The sequence below is a fragment of the Coccinella septempunctata genome, chromosome 1 (genome assembly GCF_907165205.1).
Source record: "Coccinella septempunctata chromosome 1, icCocSept1.1, whole genome shotgun sequence".
Lineage (NCBI taxonomy): Eukaryota > Metazoa > Arthropoda > Insecta > Coleoptera > Coccinellidae > Coccinella > Coccinella septempunctata.
Window position 1 is genome coordinate 13,538,710 of NC_058189.1, and position 22,730 is coordinate 13,561,439.

The following is a 22,730-nucleotide window of genomic DNA, read 5'->3' on the forward strand; positions in this document are numbered from 1 at the left end:
GAATATGTTAGAGGTTAATGTCGTTAAGATGTGTACACATTTTCACATTGCCTAAAAGGTAAGCGCCACGTTAAGACAAGACACAAAACAAAAACCTTTAAAAATCCAACTTTTTTAACACATGTTATTATATTCAAGATTTCTTCTGGGCATTTTTTCTCTGTAACATCTGAAGTTATTCCGAAAGTACTTATTCACTCTGTACTTTTATGGTACAATCGCTACTAATTCACGTTCAACACACGCTTAAAATTGTCACACTGTAATTTAAACTTGTACGATTTGAATATTTCCAGAACAATAGGTACAAATACCTCAATGAATATAAATGTCCTCATGTCCCAGAGCGTTCAATTAGACCGACTCGACTCATATGGACTGAAAGAAATACCTAGTAGTATGGAAATTTATCTTCGCATTTACACCAACAGATTTTTCAGACAATCTCTTTTTTCCATAAGGTAGAACAAAATATCGCCTGTTCGTTTTTTTGCACGTTTTTTCCATGAGAACATCATTCTGCCTTATGACTGTGGTTCAAAATCGAGGGTGTGATGATTTTGTAAAAAAAGAGTAGTGAACTGTATTACCAGATAATTGAGTTGAAGATGGTATAAAAACATTTATTGAATATAGTTTACAATAATAAAATGAATAAGTTACCTGCATGAAGATAATACAGTTATAAAAACAAATATTAACAAATTAACAACATCTATGGACTCAGAGAGACATTATTCAACTAAAAACAGAGATAATAAAGAAAAGTCGCTTGAGGTCAAACTTAGACTTTGAGAAAGTTCAATAAATTTGAAAATAACACAACGTTTACAGTGACAGAGCAATCAGTGAAAATTGATTGCGAGAGCCTCTTTATTCCATCAGAAAAACAGAAGGTTTAAATAATGAATTTTAAGGAGAAGAGCCAGAATTATAATCAATATGAGAAGAGCAAGAATATCATAATTAATCTGAGAAAAGCAAGAATATAATTATAATTAATATGAGTAACGTTGGTCTTGAAGAGTGCTTAAATTTATCAATGAATACAATATTTACAGGGACGAACTGCTTACAAGTAAGCCTGATTAGAACGTCCATCATAAAAATAGAAGATTCAAATGATAAATTATGAGATGTACAAAACGATAGTACTAATGAGGGAAATCACTAATCGTTGGTTTTGGGAAGACCAGAAGGCTTGAAAACTAACATTTATATCGACAATTGGAAGCGGGAGTGTCACAAGGATCGGTACTTGGACCTCTGCTTTTGATCATCTACGCATATGATATCCCATACAAATATGCTAACACTATGACGCAGATGAGTTACTTAAATGATGCATAAAATGGAAAATCCAGATAAATGGAATAGAGACACAAGCAATATTACTACAAAAGAGGAGGTTGAGGATTGAAGAAAACCTTGAAGTTAATGGAGAAGAAATTTAATGAAAAAATAAAGCCACTTACCTAGGATTGAAGCTAGACAGAGGTCTTAAATCACATCATCTGTGGTTGATAAAACAAAAGCCTCAATGAGTAGACTTCATCCATTCATGGTAGAAGGAGCCAAATGAACAAGAACATCAAGTTGACGATGATTGAAACCATCGCGATACTTACATATGGATCAATGGCATGGGGCTTCGCAGCCAAAACCCACATCAAGAGAATACGGGCCACTGAGAATATACTCCTTAAAATGGATGTACCCTGGTTTGTTAGAAATGAATGAATCTACAAGGACTGAAATGAGAAAGACTTACAGAATTCATGAAGAGAAAGGCTTGATTTTTGATACACCTACAGTAAGTCCGTCAGTAATTCAGTACATGTTCGTTCCAATTTGTGTTTTTCTTGTTCAGATTCTCCAACTATTGATTGGCATGATGTTTCTTCTGCATGGATAGTTTTTCCACAAATATAGGGGAAATTATGAATATAATCAGTTTTTTTTTCATTAATTGCTTCGGTCAGTAAAGAACTTAGATGAAAAAGAATAAATAGATATAACGTCTTCATCAGTTCCACTTAAAACTGTTCTTTAATTATAATAATAATAATAATAATAATGTTTATTTGCAACAACAATATAAAATGTACAAAACAAGGTACATACAATATACGATGTAATAATTACGTCCAAATAAACGGAAAATATTATTAGCCCATTAGAACATCACTGTTGTGCATGGGCAATACACTTTTTATATGTTTAGAATCTTAGACGCCTATTTCTAGCATTCGTGGTGCTTGCACCTATCTCATGTTACAACAAACACATAATTATACAACAAAATATAGTTTTATCCTCTTTTTAAATCATTGCGGCTTTCGTGTGGGGGTGACAGAAGCAAAAGGCACATTGACAGCGGGTTTCATAAAACTTTAATTGTCCGATCAACGATTTGACAGTTACTCGATTTGTAAAACGAAATCTCTGAACCTTTTTTATTTCTGAATATATTGCAGAATAAGCAATTGAGAATAATTGAATGGACGTCTAAAAATCATAATTTGATGCGAGAATGATATTCTGAATGATCATTACTGAATTATCGATTGAAAACCAATTGACGTCTATTTGTCAATCAAGAGTTTATTCCGCGATCAAGCTTTATGAAACCCGGGGTAAGAGTTTCAGTTATTCTCAATCAGCTGCTTTGTCTCGAACCTTCCCAGAAGAATGATATATTTTTTAAATAAAGATTTTATCATGTTTTCCGAGTTTATTCTATTTAAATACATTTTATAAACATCTGGTAAAAAATTGTAAACTTTCAACGCTACATTTGAAAAACAACGATGACTGACATTCCTATACAGTACTGTGACCGTGACGCTATCTTTTTCTTTGTATCTTGTATTGTAGTTGTGACTTACTTTTTCTAAAAGATTCATATTTTTGTAAGTATACATTATGATCTGATGCATATATAATTGTCTTAGGTCCATTAAACCCGTTTCTGAAAATAACTCACTCGAAGAGTGTGTGGACCTTTTACCGTACATCATTTTGATAATTCGCTTTTGCATTACATCAAGCGGTCTTAGATGGGAATATACAGCACCACCCCAACCCAATATAGCATATCTTAGTCGTGATTCAATTAAAGAATAATATAAGATTTTCAAGTATGGTAAATCCAAGATAGTTCTCAGGTACTTAAAACGATACAAGAGTGGTCTCAATGTCCTTGTGGTATTATTAATATGGGCATCCCATCTTAAATGAGAATCAATAGTGATGCCCAGGTACCTGTAAGATTGCGTTACGTTTAATTTGATTTCTCCGTGAGTATTTTTTATTGTTAAGTGATTATATTCAGGTTGGCCCTTTATGTTGTTTGAGAAAGGCATAAAGAATGATTTTGTATAATTCACTGTTAACATTTTATGACTGAAATAATCAAATATTTTAGACAGGTCTTTTTCCGCTGTATTCTTCAGACTCTCCCACGTATCATCTGTAAATAAAATAGCAGTATCGTCCGCAAAACTTAATAAATTACCAGAAGTCTGTGAGGTTAGAATATTATTGAGATATATTGTAAATAGTACTGGACCCAAGACAGTTCCCTGTGGTAACCCAAAACTAACCACTGCTTCATCACTTAGGATCTTGTTTATCTTAACTACTTGTCTGCGGTTTGATAAATAATCTGCAAAAAGATCATTAGACGCCCCCCGTACCCCCACATCCTCCAAGGCGCACAACATCTGCATATGGTCTACAGTGTCAAAGGCCTTAGCAAGATCCAGGAACACGCACAGGACAGGCTTACTAACTTCTAAGCATTTAGTAACTCCATCAACCAACTTAGCGACAGCATCTCCCGTACACAAACCTTCTCTGAAACCATATTGTTTCTCAGACAGCACTTTATTTTCATCGAGAAACTTAACCAATTTTCGCTTCAAAACTTTTTCAAATATTTTAGCCAAAGTTGTAATTAGTGAGATTGGTCTATAATTATTTATATCTTTTGCATCCCCTTTGATCCATTGAACTTAGAATTGATTCATCTAATCAAGTTTATACTTGATTCCTTATGTAATCACATTCAATAAATTAGATTGTTGTTTCTGATGAATTATTTGTCGGTAACAAGTGAAACCTTTTCAGAATGCTTCGAAAAATAGCCCTCTACATTTTTTCTAGCTTTTCGGAAATACAAGACACCGCGAATAAGTAAAGTTTAGTCATCCACTATCATTCAATAACCTTCTAACTTCTACTTTGTAGTAGTCACATTTCATGGTAGAAATTATTCTTGTCCGAATCGTTGGGCAATTTGTTTCATAGATCGATGATCGATTTCATGATATAAATCAGATTTTTGCGAAGTGCTGCGAAAAATTAGCGAATAGGAGTAGACATATATTTCTATGCATTTGGTTTCTGACGACGTTCAGCGCAAAATTGTTGATTTTTTCAATAAATCAAATTTCAGAAGCAATTTCTACAACTGTAATTTTTTATTTTTATGCGTTGGGTATCAGATATTGGAACAGAAAGCCTCCTTCCTGAAAAATGGAAGTTTTCGAAATCAAACCAGAATTTTGGTTCATTTGTATATTCAATCGAAAATAGGGTTTGTGAAAACATATCCATAGGTAAATATTTTTAACTATCCTTTTCCATCCGTTTCGTTTTGTTTACTCTCTCTGCGTATGCTATCCCTTCTCTGAGCTTCTCGAACAAACTCAGACCAAAATTTCCCTTTGAAAGCCTTAGGCTGCTTGTCTCCATGTTTTTCCCAAAACTTTCCAACGGATGCGACAGGATTGAACTGCGTGGACAGGATACTGTCATCAATCGAATATGAAGACTGAGTTTTTAGATCCATGTCGATTATAGTTGGAGGGGGTGCTGTTAAATCACATGTGCAAGATACTCTACTCTTGATCAGGTCATTGAACATCGCTAGTTCTGCACTGAATCTGAAATTGTTAGAATTGGGGATTAGGAAAGGAAATTGTTCATAATTTTCCTCTGGAGGATCAGTATCGGTTATCATCAATCCCCTACCAAGTTTTACTTTAATTAGATCGGTATTTTCCTGATATTGAAAAAAAATTTGAAGATGTCGACAACTCCGAAACTGTAGTCTTTATTCAGCTCATTAATTCATTTACTCATTAACTGTGGTATCGTTAGGTCTGACCTAAAACGGTATTCTTGGTAAAAACAGAAAGACAAACTATTACTTAACTACCACTGCCTTTGAAAGAGGCAATTTTGAGATTTGAAAATGACGAATATAAAGAAATTGACTACGTGTCTATGATAACAAGGTCACAAAAAAAAAAGGTGGTATTTTGTAAATGACCCATACAAGGTCTATATAAATGATTTTAACATGGCAGTCTTTTGCTCCTAACTGAAGCGTTCAGAACTAAAAATCATAGAATAGAAACTGACGCCCACTTTAACTATCATATCAATTGTAACATGGAACATAAATACATGGAATGGAAAATAAACGTTTGTTGTTCTCCAAAGACTGGATTGAGAGTATTGATACATTCACTTAGTGTCGACAATCACAATTGAGACAATTGACTCGGACCTTTCTGTCATATCAATTTTCAATGGGAAGAGATAGGAAAGTATACTCCATTCACATTTATTTTAGCAGTCGGTTGGCCATGAAATAATTTTGTCAAGTTTTTGTAACTAGAACGGAGTAAGGTTGGCACTCATGCAATATCGTTAATGTCATAACGCCGTTGCCAAAACTAATATCAATTTTCTTTACGAAAATGCCGTAAGTGATTGAAAAAAGAGACAGGGTTTCAGGAAGTGCTATTTAGAATTCAGGTTCGCTCATTCAAAAAGTTATACCCTGATATTCTAAAATCCACAATACGTCAGACGGTAGCGAACCTATTCAATGTAAGAGAATTTATATAATGTTTCATCGGAATCTAAACCACTTATATTTCAGCTGAACATTTCCACTATCAAAAAGATGAATGTGAATGAAGAGGATGACGAAGAATTTCCTTCTATTGGCAGACCCAAAAAAGTGCTGGCATTTGAGAATTTTATGTTTAAGTGAATTAATGCGAAAAGTTCACTACAGGATTTTCGATTAATGTCATGGTAGAATAAGTTCCCGAAAATTGATTTTTTTATTTTTCATTTGACTTGTCCTATACATTGAATATGTTTTAAGGTACCAATAAATAGCTAATTACTATTATTATATCAATGAACAGCCACAAATACGAGCCAGTTGTCCTGTTTATTCATGTTTAATTTTTGTTCAAAGGTGAAGTTCATCTTGACTTGAAACTTCCTTTAATTCCTTTTACTTATATTGATGCAAGATGATTTTTGTTGAAGAATTTAACATCATATGCATTTCATCTTCGGGTATTATCTTTGAAATCTACAACTGATATAACGTATTCAAACTTAAGCCAAAGAAGATAACGAACATTAACTCTCCTCAAGCTAGTGCATATTATGAGTCAATTTTCTTCCACAAAAATAAATATATTTAAAAACTGATCTCTAGTATTTTCCATCCAAATAACTAGATTTGGTATGCCTTCAATCAGTTTGTATAAACTTCAATTATGTTCGTCACATATTTTCCGAAGAGATTCGACATTGTGATAAAATACGTAATAACAGGAACTTTTACGGAGAAAGGGCAACATATCGCTGATTTAAAACCCAAAAATGTTTTGACAAGCGTCATAACCCCACATTTTCGTACTATACAGAGTGAAATGTGTCAAATTTCCATGGCCAACCGACTGCTAAAATAAAAGTGAATGGAATATATAGTCCATTCAAGAATGATTGACATCCCAGTAGATCTTGAAAATCTAGGCGCAGCTTAATATCTGGTCACAAAAGATTTCCAAAAATTTCTGTACTTTCAATCACAGATCTAGAATATATTAATATAACCTAGAAAAGTATTTGAAAATGAGAAATATTCAAATTTGCAGCATATTAATCTGCATTTCAAATTGACACAACTATGTTTCCAATTTGTACGATTAAATTAAGAACATCAACAGCTCTACAAAATTCAAATAACTGTCGATAAGTGCATAGATTCACATTTATTTGGTATATAGATCAATGTTTATTCACAATACCAACCTGAATTCCGCAACACAAAATCTCAACATATGGGCTATTATCAACTTAACCCTCTAATACCCAGTTCCGCCTTGAGACTGGTTGCATATAAGTGGATACAAAATTATTCCCTGTGAGCAGTTTAGTTCAACTGCCCATGTTCGCCTTCAGTATAGGTTCATTTTGTGAGAACAGGTGTTAATGTAAATCAGTTAACTATTTGCGAATAAAAGATGTAGATTATACATAAGCTAACTTGAAACTATACGGAAAAAATGAAAAAAAAATTGGGAATTAGAGGGTTAAATTCGATTTTCCATAGCCACCCGAAATGTCAATCATTCGTGAATGGACTATATATAAATTTATCCATATAACGCCACTGCCTTAGTGTCGCGCTAGATAGAAAAGTGTCGGATGTGTGGACGACAACAAAAGCTTTCGTACCACTGCAATGTACATTCCATAAATCTGTGTTCCAAGAATTGGTAAACCGTAAATTCAGTGTCTCCGCACTGTGAGTCTAGTATTGTATGATGATAATACAATAACGCAAGGGTAGAATAGACATCGTAACACTATTAGCGGCACCTATCTTACACCTCACAAATACATTGTATTTGTTTAAGTCTAGACAGATCGTTTCAACAATTTTCTCTCAAACTGAACGTTCCGTTGAAATAAATGAAAATAATATATTGAACTTACATTTCTTCGATGAAAACTTCTTTCGATACCATACTCAGATTATTCAAAAAAGGTCTTTTATTGTAAGAGCAAATTCCAAAGGTTTCCATTGCTGAAATATATATTGGATTGAGTAGTCATATTCATATACAGATTAAAGAGTGTAATTGTTCTGGAAGCACCCATACAAAGTCTATTCTAATTCTATTTTGGTATCATTACCTGTTTTATACTGCTGAATATCAACATAGCCTTGACCGAAGCGATCCATTAGATGAAAGAGCTGTTCTAAAATTATGGAAAAAAAAATCATTTATTTTCGTCCGCTCATCGTCAAGCCTCCAGCACTCGACTTACCTATATGTTTTTTCTCGTATAACAGTGGAGGAGAGAGTAACCCAGTTCTATACAATAGAACTCTGTCCAGGAGGGTCAATAAATAGTCGATCGGATCCTCTGCAAATAAACAAAAATAATTGTTCAATCCTTAGGTGTTAGAGTATTATAAAAAACGTAGTAATAGTGTAGACCCAACATCAAAAAAGACTCTGTAATTCCCCCAGTATTTCCTAAATCTTAGCCAAAATAGGAAATTTTTTGTTGCCTTACATTCACACCCTGTACAACAAGTAGGCAATGAAGAAAAAATACCCTGTACGAGTGACGCCCAGAAAAAGTATAGAGCTTTGCACCTCTGGCTCAAAATCCAAAATCGGCGAAGTAATATCGAAGTTGAAGGTGGTCAAACTTAGGTAATTCATTATTCTTTTTTGAATTCAGAAAACATATTTTCAATGTTCATAGAAAAAAAATTTCATCATATCATCCTTTTCAGAAGTAGAAACTTGTATTCGAACAAGGAAGAAAACTATTTACACGAATATTGGCAATCAAAATGAATAGCAAACATCCAAGCAAACCATGTCAAACTACCACGGCACGCTCCACACTTACGTATTCATCAGAGATAAAAGTCTGATAGAAATTTTATTATCCGAAGTTTTATAATGTATTAGGCATAAGATGCACTGAATAATGCGCCCAAATAAAAAAGTGTGCGCCATTTGATGACTATTGAGTCAAAATGACGAAGTTTGATTCATTACCTGGAACGGCACTAAGTAAATGAGAAACTAAGAACTGAAAGAACTGGAACACTTTATGATCTTTCAAATATCTTCTCGCTTTCTTCAACGGTGAAAGAGCTTCCAGATCGAACCCTCCTTCAGTACCAACTTCTTCTTCGATTCTAGGCGGAGGTATTGACCCCATCTCACCCTCTAACTCGATATATTCCTCCAGTTGAAGTAAATACCTAACCCTCTCCTCTATAGAATATGGTGGCGCCATGGGTGGAGGCAGAGGTTCAGACTTTTCTGAACTTTCCTCTGAACAGACACAGGGAAATTGCTCAGCCTCTGTCTTTTTACTCTTGACGATCTTGTCAGCCTCCAGTGCCTCTTGGAGTTGATGAACATTCTTCAGTCCGAAACCAGACACAAGGATGCTAGCTAATTTTTCCGCTTTTTCATCGGGAAGGAGATCGGTGAAGCTATCAGATGTATATATATTTTTGAATATCGGCTCCCTCGTCAAAACTTTGTTGATCATTTCTGTTGATAACACTTTAGGAATTTTCAGAAGTCTAGTAAATGGCGATTTTATTTCTTGCACATTCTTTGTTTCCGTATAGTCTCCGGATAGCTCCGATATCGTTCTCTCTCCAAGTTCGCTGACATTTCCTTGGCTCAGTTCTTGCTCAACATTTTCATTACTGAGCTCTTTCTCCATTATTACTGAGTATCACACTGGGTAACTGGTTGATTCCACTCGTGATTTAGTTATGACCCATTTATTGTAAAGACATAATTGTAGGTATAAATTAGTAGATATGTATAAAGTTATATAATTATAGCAATATATGCTCTGTCAGAATATTTGACTTTTAATACGTCAACATAGTCAACTACCATATTCGAAATTATTCTTAACAATAAGGGTTGAAGTCCTGGTTTTTTGTTGATCAAAATATTTCGGTGACCTAACATTAAAAACACACGCCTCTTTAAAACCACACTTTTCTAAAGACATTCTATTCTGAGGCTGGGGATATCCAACCTGAACTCAACGTCGGCGATAAAATAGTTAAAATAGGTACCATTTGTAAGTAGCTCAAAAAACAAAACTACTTAGTTCAACCTGGCCATTGGGGTGAAGTACCAACCAGGCGCGTCTCCAGGTGGCGGATAGGAGGGGTCCTTCTGCTAATGATTACAAATGAAGCTGAGGACTGTGGGACTATAAGTTGGCTCGTAGTCTTAAAAACACTACTGGTAGCCTTCCAAAATCCCACCGCGGACCAACTTCTCCTGCCCAGCTGTAGTGTCGTGGCTAAGGGCCTGCACAGGATTAACGGCGCCAACTTAACCGGACAGTCAAGGACTGGCGGCAGTTGACAAACCATGCAAACTTGTTTGCGGGGGATCTTGCCTTAATTGGCCGGATCGAGAGGAGACTACCTCATCAAAAACCCCCTAGTTCAAGGTGGAACATCCTATGCCGAAGAACTTCCTCTTTTGAGTAGCTCATTGGGTTAAGATGAGTTCCTAATAGGCGAACTCCGGACACCTGCCGCCCTCCGGTTTCAATATGGCTTACCAGGGTAAGGGAGCACTGCCATGGCGGACTTTTATTTCTTCCCTTCTCGTGGGACCGCTTATGGATACCGACACAGAAAAAAATCAACTCACCAAAACCAGTCGAGACGGGGATCAATCCTATCTCGACGACCGAAACCTCGAAAGAGGAATGTGCAGAAATCGGGGTGAAACCTGATTCTGCCATTACAAACCCAACTCTAGGCGCGGAGGAGAAATCCGGATCCGCCCAAGGGGAGGGTATCCCCGAGGCTGCAATCGCTGTAGTCGCTAAGGAGGTTGAGAATATGAATCTTACCTCCAAACGCAGGCGAATGGCGGGAGCAGCCAAAAGGCGCCTGAAACGGCTACTGAAATCAGGTGCCGACTACAAGTCGGCACTTGCGACAGTGCTCCGTGACGGCGCCGAAAAGGCAGCAGCAAAGGAGAGGGAACCAAACCTCCCAACACCTGCTGCCAAAACTCCGAAGAGGTTGCGCTCTGATGGCAGTACTCCTAGCGCCAGTGCGAAAAAGCACTGTCCTGGGGGAACGGTCAGCAAGGGGGTGACCTATAAGGAGATGGTGGAAGGGATCAAGGTCGGCATTGTCGACAAGGACCCTGAAGCCAATCTGTCAGCTGAGCAGCTGGACCTGCTCCAGGGCGCCATCCTGAGGCATACCCTCAGGAGGGAGGAAAAGGGAGCGGGAATCCGCTTCTTGAGCTGTACTCATAAGCCGGGTTGGCTTATGATTAGATGCGCGGACGAGGCTACCGTCTCGTGGCTTGACAACTGCTTGTTGCAGATCAAGCCGTGGGATGGGGCCAACCTCCGCATCGTCCAGGGAACGGAGCTGCCAAAGCCCTACGTATGCGTAGCATACATCCCTGATCCTCCACTAGGAGATCGACCCTCACAGGATGAGGTGCTGACAGGTCTGAGTGTGATGAACCCAGACCTGGAAGCAGAGAGCTGGGCGGTGTTACACCACCAGGTTTCAGGGCCGGGCCGGACATGGACCTTCTCTGTAGATGAGAGCTCCATGTCTAGGCTCAAAGCCTTGAACATGATGCCCTACTATGGTTTCGGGAGGGTTACCTTCCGGGCCAAAGAAAAGGGCATGGGTGCCGACAAAGAGTCGGACACCCAAACAAAGAAAGAGGAAGGAGGGGCCAATCCCTCCACCTCCGCTGGCACCTCCAAAGGTGAGCTCGCTGAGGGAGAGAGGTCTAACTCTGCTCCCTCGACGAGCAAAGCGCCGCAGGCATCCCTTCCCACCGGGGCTCTTCCCAAGGCTGGTAAAACGGCCAGGAAGGGGCCGGCGGTGGGAAGAAAGAAGTAAGCTGCAACATCTAGTGATGGCGCGGCTCTTCAAATGCCTGCAGGCTAATGTGCAACATTCCAAGGCTGGATCCTACCTCCTTGGAAAACGAATCCTGGACGAGAGGATAGATATCGCCCTCATCCAGGAACCTTGGGTTACTTCCCGAGGCAGAATCAACGGCCTCAGTAACCTTCCTGGCAAGGTAATATCACTTGGATCTGGGGAATCACCCAGGTCCTGTATCTTTGTCAGGAACACTATTGACATTTTTGTACTTACAGGATTCTGTTCCAGAGATGTAACATCCATCCTGGTAAAACTTCCCATGGAAACGGGCACTAAAGAACTGGTCATCTGTTCTGCCTACTTCCCTGGTGATACTATGTTCCCCCCGCCAAATGAAGTGCGAAAATTAGTTGCCTTCTGCAGGGGGAAAAACCTTCAACTCCTCGTTGCTTGCGATGCCAACTCCCATCACACTACGTGGGGTAGCACGGACATCAACGAAAGAGGTGAGTACTTATTCGACTTCATTCTAGAAGAAGCGCTTTTTGTATTGAATCGGGGCTCTGTTCCAACCTTTGTTACGAAAAATCGGGCTGATGTATTGGACATCACGCTCTGCTCGCAATACCTGAGCACTAAAATCACTGACTGGAGGGTTTCTGACACGCCCTCTGGCTCAGACCATAGAAACATTCAATTTAACATTGAATTAGGCGGTAAACCCATTCAGGAATATCGCAATCACAGATTAACCGACTGGGATGGTTATAAACTATCCCTCCAACGGAATCTGAGATCCATCAACGTCAACGTTAACAATCATGAAGACCTAGAGAGGCTGGCCAACTCAATTGGCCAAGCTATAGTCTCGGCATATCATGAAAACTGTCCACTAAGAAAGAAATCCGACAATAGGAAAGTATCTTGGTGGAACTCAAAATTAGAGAAACTTCGAAAAGAGGTTCGGAAGAAATTTAACCGAGCAAAATCAGCAGGTTAGTGGGAAGTGTATCGTCAAATCCTCACCTTGTACAACAAGGAAGTGAGGAAGGCCAAAAGGGAGTCTTGGGAAAACTTCTGCAGCAGCATCGAAGATGCTGCAAGCGGGACAAGACTCCATAAAATTCTCTCCAGAGAGCCGTCTTTAACGCTGGGATCTGTTAAAAGATCAGACGGCACCTATACGGCCTCTAGGGCGGAAACCCTTAAGATCATGGCTGACACACACTTTCCGGATCACGTGCTGATTGATTCCGCATCTGCGGAAGAAGGTAACTTCACCAGTCGCCTCAAGCGACCCAGCAAGGAATGCTGGAAATTTGTCAACAAACTTGTCACTGCGAGCGAGGTGAGAAGGGCAGTTTTATCCTTTCTCCCATACAAAGCGCCAGGTGACGATGAAATATTTCCAGATCTACTTCAGCACGGACTGGAATGCTTAATGTCTTACCTCATTAGGCTCTTCAGATCCAGTTTGGCATGGAATTTTATACCATCCAACTGGAGGAAGGTCAAAGTCGTTTATATTCCCAAGGCGGGAAAAACAGACTCACAGCCTAAATCATTCCGACCGATCAGTTTAATTTCGTTCGTGATGAAAACTCTTGAAAAGATACTAGACGAGCACGTCAGAGAGGTGATTCTACGGAAGCATCCCCTGAGTGCTCATCAGTATGCCTACCAGAAAGGCAAATCCACAGATCTTGCCCTCAATAATCTTGTCGGCAGGATCAATGAATCTCTCAACTCCAGGGAGATTTCAGTGGCTGCCTTTCTGGACATTGAGGGAGCCTTTAATGCTGCCCTTACTGAATCTCTAGTGAGGGCTGCCAAGGTTAGAGGTGTCCCTCCTACCATATCGAATTGGATCAGCACAATGCTGAGCTCCAGAAACATCATAACCACGCTTTGTGGTGAAGCACTTAGATTCAAAGCAGGCAGAGGTTGTCCGCAAGGAGGTGTACTATCACCCCTTTTCTGGTCACTTCTGGTTGATGATCTAATTGCAATTATCAGCTCGCTTGACGTATATGTTCAGGCTTACGCTGACGACATAGTTGTTTTACTGGCGGGCAATGACGATGTAATCATCTCAGATGCTCTTCAGGAAACACTAACAGTAATTCAGGGTTGGTGTGATGGGGAGCAGTTAGGTGTGAACCCCTCCAAGACCCTGATTGTCCCCTTTACCAGGAGAAGGAAATTTCAAATCTCTCCTCCAACTCTCTACGGTAAGACCATTCCACTCGTAGAGGATTTGTGGAAGGACATGGGGGATAGCGCCGAAGCAGCTCCGCTGGCTATACGTCACGGTGATCAGACCATTGTTCACCTATGGCTGTGTCGCCTGGTGGTCCTGCACTGAACGCGTTCTAACCCAAAACAAACTTTCCAAACTCCAAAGAACGGCTTGCCTCATGATTTCGGGGGCATTCCGCTCTACTCCAACTTCGTCCATGGAGATGCTATTAGACCTCCCTCCCCTTCACATTTTTGTCCAGGGAGAGGCAAGACTAGCAACCCACAGGCTCCACCACCTTACCGTAAACGAGCCTGACAAACTCACTTTCGTGCCCAGTCGTCTGTCGGCCCAACTGGAGGCTGACGAGGTGATGGGCATGAAAACTGATCAAATAATCACAAGAACCAGCACCGAAGGAACATTCGTTTCTCTGATTCCAAGCAGAGACGAATGGCTCCATCACAAGGATTTCTATTTACAAGGACCTTGACGGTTTACTGATGGCTCCAGAGAAAGTCAGGGATCTGGAGCCGGAGTCTACAGCCGTAGACCGCTGACTAAACTCAGTGCTAGTCTGGGAAAGTCGGCGACAGCTTTTCAGGCAGAAATCTTCGCCATTGATCTGTGCGCAGGCCATTTACTTGACAGTGGCTGGGCGGGCAGATCAATAAAAATCCTTACGGATAGTCAAGCTGCGATCAAATCTCTCGAGGCAGACAAATGCAACTCGGCACAGGTATTTGAATGCAGATCTAAACTCACCAAATTGGGAAGTTCAAACAGACTGCAACTGATTTGGATACCTGGACACTCTGGCTTCAGTGGCAACGATGTATCGGATGCTCAGGCCAGAGAAGGCGCGACATCAACGCTTATTGGCCCGGAACCCAGTATAGGAATTCCTAATTCCTTAATCAGGGACCGAAACAACAGCTGGATAAGGCAAAAGGTCCTGGAGCACTGGCGCAACCGTCCTGGATTGCGTCACTCGCATAGGGCTATTTCAGTGCCTCCCAGCCCATACACCAGTCGCTGGCTAGAATTTTCTAGAACTAATCTGAGATCCATAATAGCGGTTTTTACAGGACACTGCAGACTCAGAGCCCACCTCAAAAAACTCAGCATCGTCAATGACTCACTCTGCAGACTCTGCTTAGAGGAAGACGAAACAATTGAGCATATCCTCTGTGACTGCCCGGCGGCAGACAGGGTCAGACTTGGAGTTTTCGGCTCTCCGAAGATGATCCTAGAGGAACTCAAGAATCACTCCCCCTCCGACATCATCTCCTTTTTGGGTAGGATGGGACTAGAGGGAGAGATTTAGCTCTTTGAGCATGCTTGTGTGCTACAATAGACCGTTGGTCGCGGTGGCAGGTTTGGGTTAATCCGTCCAACACACCCAGCAATCAGTAATCAGTAAGTAGTTCAAAAAACATTCAGAAGGGGTACAGAGTAACGGAAAGGTTTTTGACAAATCTGTGACTAATACCCTGCGAAATATTTGAAACATTCATTTTTCAGAAACCTTCTGTAACTCGAGAACGAATGAAGATATGTGTGATTTGGTTTCTGTATCTAATTATTTCGAATAATGAGATCAGTGACTTTGAGGTCTTATAGTTCTCGAGATTCATTTCATGGAAAATTGTTCAAGTCGCAAAAAATGAGAATAACGGGTATCATAATTTACCATTAGTTCACATTCGCAGTAAAAACCTGAAGCCGATATTAATATCGAAATGACTGAATACCTAGAGAGCAAGGGCCTAAGTTGAAAGATCCTAAGATCCTAAGTTGACCAGAATCATACTATGAACACCCGTCGCGACGCCACGCGCGTACAATTTACGCGTCAGCTCGCGTCGCGTGTTAATAATGTGTTTCCGCCTTTATTGTTTCAAGTCGAAAACAAAAACTGATAATTTTAATATTCTTTCATTTGGAATATTAAAATTATCAGTTTTTGTTTTCGATTTGAAACAATAAAGGCGGATATAGTCCAGTAGCAAAAAAAAAACGTTAGGTCTGCTGGAAAATATTCCGAAGTTGATGAAACATTAACGGATTTTTCAGGGTTGCTGTGGAATGACCTTATCAAGTTTTCCAACTCCTTCCTCTGCTAATTTTGGTGGAGCGGAAAATTTTTTTTCTTTTTCCAGCTTTTCGCTCAGACGCCTTAGAACTCCTGAACTTAGAGGTTATCGATAAATATACCGGGTGGTTCAAACGTCTGGAAAAGGTGAATTTATTTCGCGCACAGATGGAAAATGGAAATTCTGATACTGGGGTCTATAGTAATTTCCCCCGAGGAATCGTATGGGCCCATCAGATTTTGGGCCCAAAAGGGACTTATACGAAATATGAGGCCCAACTTTGAAATTTCAATTGCAAACCAATTTTTTTTATTGCAGATTCAGATTCAGCGGGAAATTTCACATCCGAATTGGTTAAAACCAAAAAAAATTTGGTCCGTTTTTGGGCCCTATGCAGAGATTTTGGTTAAAAAATCCGGGGGCGTTTATCAGATCAGGATGCAAAAATTTATATTCTGCTACTGAGGTTCTTAATAATTTTTCTCGGTGCAAAAGGGCCTTATACGAGATAAGAGGCCCAACTTTGAAATTTCAAATGCAAACCCATCCTTATTACAGATTCGGAATCAGCGGGAAATTTTAAAGGGACTTTAAATTAGATTAGGCATTAAGTTCTGATAATAGTCCATTGCTGGAGTTTCAATTATAAATTATTCAATTATAAATCATTCAATTATAAATTATTCAATTATAAATTAATGAGGTTCTGCTCCACTTTCTGTGAAATTTATTTCTTTTTACATGCATAAAGTATGCACAACATCAGCTGTTCCGAAAACAACTGATGATGGCAAGTTAGCTTGCCGAAATGCAGAGTGAATGTTAAAAGAAATAAATTTTACAAAAAGTGGGGCAGACCCTCATTCACACAAACACAAAATGAAGAGTGTGAGTAAGCGGAAGTCAAAGTAGCGTAGCACTGACATGGCACATACATGACAAAGGCGATTTGATTTGTTCTTCTGGAGAGGAGTGTGAAAGCCGCAAGGCTGAAGTCAGGAATTTAATACCATAGTATGTTGACGTTCTATGTTTTGGAATACAGAGAATATCTTTATGCCTTGTATTGTACTCGTGATAATCAGAACATTTTCTCAGTATAAAAACGCAGGGAAATCTTAACAATCTGTTGGAAATAAAGTAGGATCTACAGGACTGTATCGGCCAGGTTGAAAATAAGTCGAATGATTTTCTTCTGTGCAATGAATGAATGATAACTAGAAGATGATCCTCCTCATAAAAAACGATCCTGATATGGGCCAGCATCTACGAATAATTAATGATAAAAAGATCTTTGACAAGTAGAATGAATAAAAGAGGTTCCAGAACTGAACCCTGAGAAACTCCAATTTCCACTGGATACTTGAAGGATTCTCGTTGACCCACACGGACATAGAAGATCCTGTTATTTAAAACATCCTTAACCCACTCAAGAAAAACACCTCTAAATCCGAGGCTGTACAACATAGAATAAAATCGAAATTCAGGCAGTCGAATGCTCTCGATTCATCGAAAAAGAGCCCTGCCACATGAGATCCGTTATCAAGGCGATCATAAACGAAATTAATCAAGTAACAAGCAGCTGCATTGGTCGATCAGTTGAGTCGAAAGCCATGCTGGTTTTCTGTAACTAATGAAAACTCATTTAAAAAATCTAACATTCTATTGAATATCAATTTCTCCATGACTTTCGATAAAGAGCTCAAAAGAGATATGGAACGGTAATTTGAAATTACGTCGTATTCGATCGATATTAAATTTTGAGCTAGCACCCAGCAGAATTCAGTGTTTTTCTGCCACTATCCTTGAGGTAAGTACAATTAAAAAATTTGGGTGACAAATAGTAACTTAAGAGTTACTAATGAATAGAAGAAATTGTGGGTGCTAAGTTTGTATGCTAGGGATGTCATTTTACCATTATAGGTTAGGTTAGGTTAGGTTAGGTGATAAACGAAAATTTTTGTTTCAGATATCGTATTGACAATTAATGTCAAACAAAAGATACAATTCAGAAGATTTTCGAAAATTGAAAATTGATTTTCGTCTGATGAAGGAGTCTGATATAGACTCCGAAACGTTACAATATAAAGTTATAATTTCAACGTTCTTTATTTTCAGTTCATTGTCAGGCAACAATTTTTTCTAGTTGATTTACTCCTGACAAATTAGTGCAAGAATTTACGCAGGAGCAAATCGTTTATTGCATTTTTAATTGATTTTGTTTCAGAGATTGGGAGTGAAAACCCTAAAAAGTTTATTAAGATAATTTTTGTGTTACCAAAAGTTACTAACGATGGACTCTCCAACCGATTTTTATTTTTAGCAAAAAATCGATAAGTGGATGCCAGGCAAGTAATGCGGTTTTTTTTTACCACAATCTTTATTTTCGAAAAAGTGGGTGCCAACTTCCCATTTTGGGGTTGCCATTATCCCATTATAGGTTAGGTTACAAACAAAAATTTTGGCGTTACAAATAGTTACTAACGAAGAGAATTTTCGAAAATGTGCAGTTGATAACTTCGCATTTTGATGATGTCATTTTCCCATTGTAGGAAAGGTTATAAACGAAAATTTTGGTATTACAAATAGTTTCTAACGAATGCAAAAAAAATCTTCATTTTCGAAAAGGTGGTTACTTACTTCAAGGACATGTCAGATCTTCCCTTGAAACCTCTTGTTGATACGCGTTGATACAGGGTACAGCGCACAGTGTGTCTTGGACTCTTGGATTCCTCTACCTTGTTCTGTCTACACACCACACACACACTCCACACACACATACACACAATTACTTCATTACAAGCATCACAATTACCTCAACCGTCAGGATCTATCGATCTTCGATACCAATAAATAATATAAATGAATGACGGCTTTGAATAGGAATGGATACAGTTGGAATAAGAAATAAATTGGCAATAATGAACTAACCTGGAACGGCACTAACTAACATCGCAGTCAAATAATTGAAGAATTGAAACATTTTATGATTCCTCAAATATGCTTGAGCCCTTCTTACTGCAGGATTAGAATGCCAGTATTCTTCAGTTGGCGGGGGCGAAAACGCTTCTTCGCAAGGTACGAAAGGAAATTCATATGATGGCATAACGTGTTCTTCTGGCATCAGATAGTGTTCGAGAACTTTAGGAGGTATATGAGTTGAGGGTATGGGGCTTATAGATTCCTCACTAGTAGGCTCCTCAGGAGTAGAAGATACTGATGTACTGAATGTTGGCTGTTGCGCAATTTTATCGAGTAATTTTTTCTCTTCTGCTAGGAATTTATGCAGGGAATCAATATTTCTCAACTTGAAACCTTTCACGAAGATATCTTCATCAAGTCCTTGTGGTTTTTCCGCTGTTAACGAGTCGTCACTATCAAGGCAATAAGTTTTTGGAAATAATCCCTTTTCCCTCAACCAACACTGGCAGAAATCTATGAGTTTCTGATAAACCAATTTCCTCATGGAATATTTTTCCTTGATTGATTTGACGGTATCGCCACCTGCATCAATATCTTCAATCTCTTCTGCACCGTTCAAAACCAAATATTCTTTAATTTTTGTCACAGTAGGCACATCCGAAACCGAGCTAAGCGATTGACATTGAAATACATCAGAAATAGATCTACTCCCTGGAGTACTTGGAGGATCAATGTCATCATCATATCCAGTACACTATAAGAAAAGTTATTTTAAAGGTGAAAAAAAAAAGTGAACTTACTTACCTTTCCTTGTGGTTGCTTCTTTGATACATTGAATAAGCTTTCGAACGATTTCGACCTTTGGGGATTCTTGCGGAAGTTCTGAAGCATATTTATGGTGAATTTTCATCGGAATGTTCTTATTTACAGGGTGCATTTGAAGTAGAGGCTTTTTTCAACAGAAGGTAGAACTGGTTGAAATGAAGCGTATCACCAAAAATCAGCTATACAAAATTTTCCAAATGACAAAGTTGAAAAAAAAAATAAAATGATCACTGAAATGGATCCTAATACGACCCTAAACCGGTTGTTAGCTGAATTATCGCAAAGCAGTGAGAAAAAACTCATCTCCTGATTTGACCATGTGGTTTCGTTAATGGATATTGGCTCGTTCGATATTTACGTGGTGATGAAAATTGCCGAATTGTCCTCATTATATAATCATACACGATTTTATGAAATGGCTCATTTCGATGCAAACTGACAGAAGAGACAACAAGTGTAAAAAATAGAATAATACTTCAAAATCTCACCAATTCGTCTAAATTATTCACGAATTTTTTCACAATGGGCATCACAATCTTCTTCTTCGAACATTCCAAAAATCGTCGTAAAAATGGGATGAAATGGGGAAACATCATAGCACTTTTTCAACATAACTAACATAAGCACTTTCAAGAAACTGTCCTGATTTTCTACATTTTATTTTCACCCTAAATTGCACGATACAACTATTATGATTCTCTCAAAAGTGACCTGATCCATCTAATAACGAGCTTGGTACTGAACCATTCATTGTTCATATGCCATATGTTTTGTTTCGTTTTTGCGATGTCGGAGTCACCTTCCATAGTCCCGTTGCAATTCAATGAAATTTTTTCCGAACATCTATACTTCATTCAAATTTATTTTAGCAGTCGGTTGGCCATGAAATAATTTTCTCAAGTTTTTGTAACTAGAACGAAGTTAGGTTGGCACTCATGAAATGTCGTTAATGTCATAACGCCGTTGCCACAACTAATATAAATTTTTATTACGAAAATGCCGAAAGTGATTGAAAAAAGAGACAGGGTTTCAGGAAGTGCTATTTAGAATTCAGGTCCGCTCATTCAAATAGTTATACCCTGATATTATAAAATCCACAATACGTCAGACGGTAGCGAACATATTCAATGTGAGAGAATTTATATAATGTTTCATCTGAATCTAAACGACTTATATTTCAGCTGGATATTTCCACAATCAGAAAGATTGTGAATGAAGAGGATGACAAAGAATTTCCTTCTATTGGGAGACCCAAAAAAGTGGTGGCATTTGAGAATTTTATGTTTGAGTGAATTAATGCGAAAAGTTTACTACAGGATTTTCGATAAATGTCATCGGAGAATAAGTTCCCTAAAATGGATTTTTCTATTTTTCATTTGACTTGTCCTATACAATGTAAATGTCTTAAGGTACTAATAAATACCTAATTATTATAATTACATCAATGTATTAAGATGAATAGCCACAAATACGCGCAAGTTGCCCTGTTACTGTTTATTCATGTGAAATTTTTGTTCAACGGTGAAGTTGCAACTTCCTTCAACTCCTTTTACTTATATTGATGCAAGATGATTTTTATTGAAATATTTAACATTCTTGTAATTATCTGTTAATTCCTTCGGGAGATACCCATTCCCAACCACTGCATCATATGCATTTCATCTTCGGGTTAATATTTTTGAAATCTACAAATGATGTAAGCCAAAGAAGATAACGAACATTAACTTTCCTCAAGCTAGTGCATATTATGATATTATACTGATCTCTTGTATTTTCCATGCAAATAACTGGATTTGGTATGCCTTCAATCAGTTTGTATGAACTTCAATTATGTTCGTCAGATATTTTCCGAAGAGATTCGACATTGTGATAAAATACGTAATAACAGAAACTTTTACGTCGAACGGGCAACATAGCGTTGATTTAAAACCCAAAAATGTTTTGACAAGCTTCATAACCCCACATTTTCGTACTATACAGAGTGAAATGTGTCAAATTTCCATGGCCAACCGACTGCTAAAATAAAGTTGAATGAAGTATAGGTATTGTATCTCAGCCATCTTGAATATTTAGATGAAAAATTTTTGGTTGAACGACTTATTTTGATGAGTTCTACCTTCTGTCAAAAAAAGCCTCACCTTTGAAAACAACCTGTATTTTATCCCCATCTCTTTCTCAGCAGGAATTCCTTTGATAACATTTATTTTGAAGGATTGAGTAAAATGAGATCAATTCAAACAGGATGAATAAAGATTTTTCACTTTATTCTTGTCGCACTTTGGAATTGTTAGTAAATCCAATACAATTCCATAGTTAGGAATCAGGAAGAACTCATTCCTCTTGAATTACTTTCATATTTGATAGCTGAATTTTTTCAATTTTTTCCTCCTTATTAGCAATAAACTCTTTCTTATATCTTTATATTCTTTATGCATGAGTTTTAGACAGTAGATAAAATATTATTTAACTTTATGCTATTCGCAGGAAACGATAGAAAGGTACTCACCGTCATTGTTGTGTTCGTTTTTGGCTTAATATTATAGAAGTAGAACTTAGTATATACTAATTAGAGCTTAAAATATTAGGATATTGATATGATATCTAAAACTACATTCCAAGTGATAAGTCCGTTAATGAAAAATTGTTTTATTTCTACCACAGAGAATCTAAATTTCAAGAGGCTCAAAATTCGCTATGAAACTTCCTCTTATTTTTAAAACAAATCATGAGCTTTCACGTAAGGGTAGTTTTTCAGCCTTAAATATATTTCGTCTGTTTCTTGGTGTAGTGTTATCTACAATTCTCTTTGAATCGGCTGATTTTCACTGTATTTGCGCATACGCAACGAAAAAAAATCACTGAAGTTAGGTTGTTATGCTCATAG

General features: G+C 38.1%; 1 protein-coding gene across 2 annotated transcripts; it reads right to left on the reverse strand.

Moving 5' to 3' along the window:
* Positions 1-4,566: 4,566 nt before the first annotated feature.
* On the reverse strand, positions 4,567-22,449 carry LOC123322714. 2 transcript variants are annotated; one of them, XM_044910702.1, is made up of 7 exons: positions 22,353-22,449; positions 19,826-19,903; positions 19,031-19,775; positions 8,155-8,253; positions 8,020-8,085; positions 7,819-7,909; positions 4,567-4,949 (listed from the first exon to the last, which is right to left on the reverse strand). In XM_044910702.1, exons 1-7 carry the CDS (start codon positions 22,356-22,358, stop codon positions 4,637-4,639), a joined length of 1,398 nt encoding a protein of 465 aa, XP_044766637.1. In that variant the 5' UTR covers positions 22,359-22,449; the 3' UTR covers positions 4,567-4,636. The 2 variants fall into 2 exon arrangements, with proteins under 2 accessions (XP_044766637.1, XP_044766638.1); XM_044910703.1 differs by lacking the exons at positions 19,031-19,775; positions 19,826-19,903; positions 22,353-22,449 and adding an exon at positions 8,904-9,747.
* Positions 22,450-22,730: the final 281 nt, after the last annotated feature.